This window comes from Spea bombifrons, chromosome 8, assembly GCF_027358695.1.
Source record: "Spea bombifrons isolate aSpeBom1 chromosome 8, aSpeBom1.2.pri, whole genome shotgun sequence".
Lineage (NCBI taxonomy): Eukaryota > Metazoa > Chordata > Amphibia > Anura > Pelobatidae > Spea > Spea bombifrons.
The window spans coordinates 3385110-3391109 of NC_071094.1; the positions used below are offsets into that span (position 1 = coordinate 3385110).

Consider the following 6000-nt stretch of genomic DNA (forward strand, 5'->3'; position numbering starts at 1 on the left):
AAGGACCCCCTCTGTAACCTACCCCCAAGAGAAGGACCCCCTCTGCAATTCATCCTCATGGACCGGTTACAGAGGAGTAATCTCCACAATGTCTGAACAGGTCAACCCAATCGGGGAGTAATACGAACATTTATAACATTCCGGTTATCGGCCCCGAGCAGAGCGACGACTTGAAAAATGAATTTTTAACCCTTTTTCTATATAGGGGTGAAGTGTCCCCAAAACAACATTTCTCATTCCTGCACCGACATTTACACCCAATATTCACCGCCGGCCCGTTCTCCGGCCCCCGTGATCAGAACCCAACCGCCTACAAGGTTAAAGAAGTGGGCGGCGGGGCCCCCGGGTGGCCCTCGAGCCCGAGGCTGGTTTAACTTCTTTAAAATGCAGAGCCGAGCAGTCACAAGACTCTGCTTTAACCACCAAACCGCACCTCTTCCTGAACACAAAGTATTTTACACGCGGCTCGGAATTTAAACCTTTCCTTCCTGGACTCGACAGACGGCTGCCGGGTCGGCACAGAACCAGCAACCGGGTCAGGTTAAAAAAAAAAAAAAAAAAAAAAGGAGGAGAAATCATTAAAAATATATATATATATATAATCGCTAAAAGGACGCGCTTTCATTCATTTTCGGTTCCTTTGATGTTACCAACGACACTACGGAGACGGGCGCGGATTAACCCCTTGGGTGCTGGAGCGGGGAGCAGCCCACAGCAATGCATGCAGTTAAGCAAACCCTGAACCCGGCCAGTAGTTCATCGCTGGCTCCCGTTTGTCGTACGCAGGGGATGCCTCGGCCACCATGAAAGGGTTAAAAAGAGCAAATCTGAATATTAATGCTAAAAACAAAATCTTTTTTTTTTTTTTTAAGACCTGAAGGGATCTTGAAAAGGAAACTGATTTATTAACCCCCCCCCCGCATCCGTCAATCTGTTCCGCTGGCCGTCCTGAGTGGACACCCACACATCTACCTAGACCTGGAAATGCAAGGGTTAACGGCATTATATCTGCCGGAAATACCCGCCGCCTGCTTCTCCAGCACAGCTGGGGTTAAAATCACCTTATGCAGAGATTAGCAGAGGCTTCCTGGAGCCGGCGGCAGCTCATGCGCTTTCAATGCGTACGGAGTTAACGAAGCCGCTGCGTTTAGTCCACCGGCGTCTGAGGCCTTCCCAGCGCGCAGATCGCCCACAGCCCGACGGCTTTAAACTTCGCCGACGACCACTTTTGGATCATTTGACACATTCTGCAAATCCAAGCCCCGCCTTAACGTGCCGTCAACCCCAGCAACCCGTCCGTCAGGGCCACTTACCCGCAAATAACCCCCAGAGCACTACATACTCAGAGCGTGCGCGAAAAGCTTTTGGCTAAAATAACCCACTTTTTACCAATAAACACAGAAATTGTTCTTCACCGCTCGGGTGCACTCAGGGGTTAAACCAACTAGTTACAATGTTTCAGCTTTAAAGAAACAAAAGTATCACTTAATATTTTATTTAAGAAGAGAAGGAAAATGGTTCTAACTGAGATGGAAATCTGGGAAAAAATATTATTCTGCGTCTAAAACGGGGTCCTGGGGGTCGGCAGATAAGGTGTCGAGAAACGACATGTCGGGATGTGGCGGTGAAAGGGTTATTAACGGGTACTTTTCCAGGTCGCTGAGTAGGCAGAATCAATTGGATCCCTGAACTCTGTACCCCGGTGTCTGCAGCAAAGGTTATTCCGCCCCGGGGCTGGTTACACCCCTAGTGTGTCTGAAGCGTTATGCCTCGGGACCCCACCGAGAACCCCAAAACCGGTCCATGCGACCAGGATATTAGAGCGCTAATCCCTGTATTAACGCTCTTGGGGGGTCTTTTGGCCCCCGTTGGGGCTCTCCGGAACGCGGGGTATTAAGAGGAAGTCCATGAATCTCCCGGCCCGCGGAAAAATCCCAAATATTTATCTCAGTAAAAGACAAGGAAACATGGAATTTAGAGGCGGATGAAAAACGGCGAAGCCCACCCAGCGTGACCCGAATTAAAGGAAACTTTACACAACTTTGGGCAAAAGTGCAAGCTCCACTCATTGAGGGTGAACTCAACCTCAAATAATGCGTGTGAGGGCATTATCCACCGAGTGATAAAAAAAAAAAAGGGATTCTGTTGCAGCTTTCTGATTGGATCATTGTAATGGTTGCTACGGCGATAAGACCTCTTTCTAAACTGAAGGGTAACTATAGTCCGGATGCGCCTTTGGATTTCACGGCAAGGGGGCGAAGGTGGCATCGAGTGGCGCGTCTCTCCGGGGGGGGGCATCGCGGATCGGGAACGGCCATTAACCCTTTATGTAACCGGCACGCATCTCCCGCGGGAGGCGTTTGATCAAAGTCCCGGAAGGTGACGGAGTCGGATACGGCGCGGATCGCGGTGACGCTTATCAGATGCCGTTTGCACTCCGGCAATAACCAAACCCTGGCAACGAGCCCCTCGCCACCCCCCCCCATATAATATAATTAATTATGCAAAGAGAAGGGAATAAAGATCTGCGCCGAGACGCCGGGTTACTTTCAATACCTGCTACTTGAGAAGCTCGGATAACGATCGTGTTACCCACGGCCAAGTCTGCTACGGAAAGGGTTTAGAAAGGGAACTTTAGGAAGTTTTACTTTACTGAGAGGGTGGTGGATAAGTGGGACAGCCTCCCAGCAGAAGTGGTAGAGGGTAATACAGTGAGGGTATTAAACATGCATGGGATAGACATACGGCTCCTGAATCTAAGACGAGACCGACGACTGATTAAAGTTTGAGTCGTTACAGCCGGAGAAACGGGCAGACTAGACGGGGGCCGGATGGGGCCGATCTGCCCCTGGTCAAGTACCAAGTTACCAAAGACGTTAAAGCCTCGTCGGCCTGCTGCCAAGAAAACTAAAATAAATCCTATTGGGTATTTCAAAAACATAGCAAACATCTCTGGGACCCAAACGGTTAAAAGTTCAACAGGTTATCGAAGGGGCATCTTTTGGGGGGGGGGTTTCTCACAATTTTTGCGATTATTACACAGAATTTCCACGGGGGGATTCGGGGGGCTTCTGTATCATTCACCGCATTTAAGGTCGTTTCACTGAAATGTATTATTTTGTGTAACGCGACGGATAACGATGCTGCGGATTCACCCCGCCGGGTACCTACTCCTCACCCTAAAATATATCATTATACAGGTTCCGGACCCGGGACATATACTGTGGCCCCCAACGTGTATATATATATATCTGTGACATAATGCTGACTGCTGACAAATCTGTAGAGCCTTAAAACAAGTATAAAAGATTATTATAGATTATTATAGTTATAATATTTATTATTATATTTATTATTATTTTTATATTTATTATTATTATTATTATTATTATTTATATTTATTATTCGCTTTTATTTATACGGTGTCAACAATGAAGACAAACGGATTTATTTGGGTCGGAGCGCCCGGTGCGCACGCTTATATTTTAGAAGCCAACTTTAACTAATAGAAGCCCAGAACGTGACAGCAGACCGGCCCCCATCCGGCCCTCGTCTAAAGACTCAAACCTTAATCAGTCGTTGGTCTCGTCTTAGATTCAGGAGCCGTATGTCTATCCCATGCATGTTTAATCCCCTCACTGTATTACCCTCTACCACTTCTGCTGGGAGGCTGTTCCAGTTATCTACCACCCTCTCAGTAAAATAAAACTTCCTTACATTACATCTAAAAGTACCGGAACGCCAAATAAATGAATCGATCGAACGTATTTGGCAAACGCGCAGACTCGCACTCGCCGGCCGTACGTTACATCCAATCCGGACTCTTCCTTTGGGGAAATCATAAGGTCTGTGACAAGAAGCGGGACGGGGGGGGGGGGGTGGAAGCTGCAGCCCCATCGCTGTCTGCTGTTTGGAAGAAGGATTTGCACGCGCCGGCGGAGGATATCTGTGAACTTTATAAACCCTCCGGGATATTAACGCGGATTCCCCCCCCCCCCGGTCCTGGCCACTAAACAGTTAAACCCAGCCAATAAAATAACCTCATCTCCAGCTGTACAATCCAGCAACCAAGGAGTTAATTTTTGTTTTGTTTGCTTGTTTTCCTTTCATATAAATATTCCCCCCCCCAATATATTTTGAGCCGTTTTGTTTATTTTTAAAACAAAATAAATGAACGGGGAAAATATTTATTTTAAAACCTAATTGTTGTTTTTATTAATTTTTTTATTTTTGGGGGCTGTTTTTTTGGTCATTTTTCTAGAAAAGTCAAAGTTTGAAGGTACGTGGATGCCAGGAAATTAGGCAGAAAATAAATATTTTTGTCCCGAAGTGAAAGTTGTTGTTTTTTTTTTTTACAGAAACCCTACAAGTACAGCAAAAAATAAAAGAATAGGGTTTTTTGCACAGTAATCGCGAAAACATAACATAAAATAAAGCTTAATTCAACATTTTTGCATTTTTTTTTCCCAAAACAGCAAACATACATTTATAAACGGGGGACCCCCTGAGAATCGTTGCCCCTCGATAAATAAACGCAGGAGGCACAAAGTTATTTTACAGAAATCTCCGGGATAGTCGGCAGCTTTGATTAAAAAAAAATAATCATAAATAACAATAATTAGCAAACCCCAAATCTGCATAATCTGGGGGGGGGAATCGCCCGGCTCTGCCGGTTAAGCGGGGGCCAGATGTGACGGCGGCGGCATTAACTACCCCCGGGGCAGCGTTTAGGTGAATACCCCGCAAAACATCTGCCCTGACCTTTGCACTCGAATGACATTAGCGATCTGATTTAACCCCGTAAGAGCCGGGGGACGAGCCGAGCGATCGCCCCGCGCTTCCCGGGTGACAACAACACAAGTCAGCGGGCAATCGTCTCTTGGCCAAACGTTAAATTGCTAGCTCTGCAGCCAAGCCACCGTGGTTTAACCCCTTGCTGTCGGTGATTAGGGGGGGGTGAATCTATACTCTCTGACAAAAGATAAGAGGAGTTTGGGGGGGAATTATTCGTTTTCTGGGTATTAAGGATTCCGCACCTTAAGGAGCTTCTCAATAGGATTTTAAGAAGATCCAGGGAGCGATCCAGCTGCCCCCCCCCCTGGCAGTGCCCCCCTGGCAGTGCCCCCCCCATCACTCCATAACATCCTAAAGTATCAAGTGCAGGAGAAATGGTAACAAATCAATGTAACTTTCTCTGAGTTTTTCCTCCCCAGCAAATAGAACCCAAACAAGAGGGAGACAGAGAGGGAGATTCTGCCCCCCCCCCCCGGGTAGTTATTTTCTGCTGAAAAGACATCATAATAATGATAAAAACTTGAGCAGAGCTGCCGCCGGCACCCCAGGAGTTAAAGGGTAACTTGTGGGGGGCATTAATATGCGGAGGTTACATAATAATCCGGGGGGGGGGGGGCTCCGGTACGGCTCCTGTCACAGCTCCGGTGCCAGGCGGGGGTATTTAAAAGCCTGGCAGGGAAAGGGTTACAGCGCGTCCGATAACTGCCCCCCAGACACAGCGCCGAGTGCAGGAATCCGAGCCGACGAGGTACTCACCCAGCGGCAGGAAATGTTTGGTGTCCATGGCTGCTTAACTCATGCCAAGCGGGGCTGGCAGCGAAGGCGGGCGACTCAGCCGGGGTGGGGTGAGAGGGGCATCGGCGGGGCTGAGCACGGGGCCCCCGGGCAGTCCGATCCGGCGCCGCAGGAGGCCAGGGCGAGGAGTTGCTGCAAACTCACCAACAATGTGGGGAAAAGTCCCGCGGCCGGCCCCTGCAACGACTACCAGCGCAAAGGGGCCCCGCCGGGGGAGCAGCGACACACAACCGTAGCCGCAGCGACCGCAGCCGGGAGGGGGACGGCACTCGCGCAGGGGGAGCGGCCTCCTCCCACTCCCACCGGGGGGTGACGGCGAGTGCCCACTCAGTAATGCGAGGGCTGACACGAGTGCCCACTCAGTAATGCGAGGGCTGACACGAGTGCCCACTCAGTAATGCTGGCCACGAG

General features: G+C 49.1%; 1 protein-coding gene across 2 annotated transcripts in view; it reads right to left on the minus strand.

Annotated features, from left to right (window-relative positions):
* RXRA (retinoid X receptor alpha) overlaps positions 1–5795 on the minus strand; it is a 75304-nt gene extending 69509 nt beyond the window's left edge. For both annotated transcript variants that reach the window (XM_053473531.1, XM_053473530.1), the window contains exon 1: positions 5551–5795. In XM_053473531.1, coding sequence (XP_053329506.1) covers positions 5551–5578 — 28 coding nt within the window. In that variant the 5' untranslated portion in view covers positions 5579–5795. The remainder of the gene's footprint in view (positions 1–5550) is intronic.
* Positions 5796–6000: the final 205 nt, after the last annotated feature.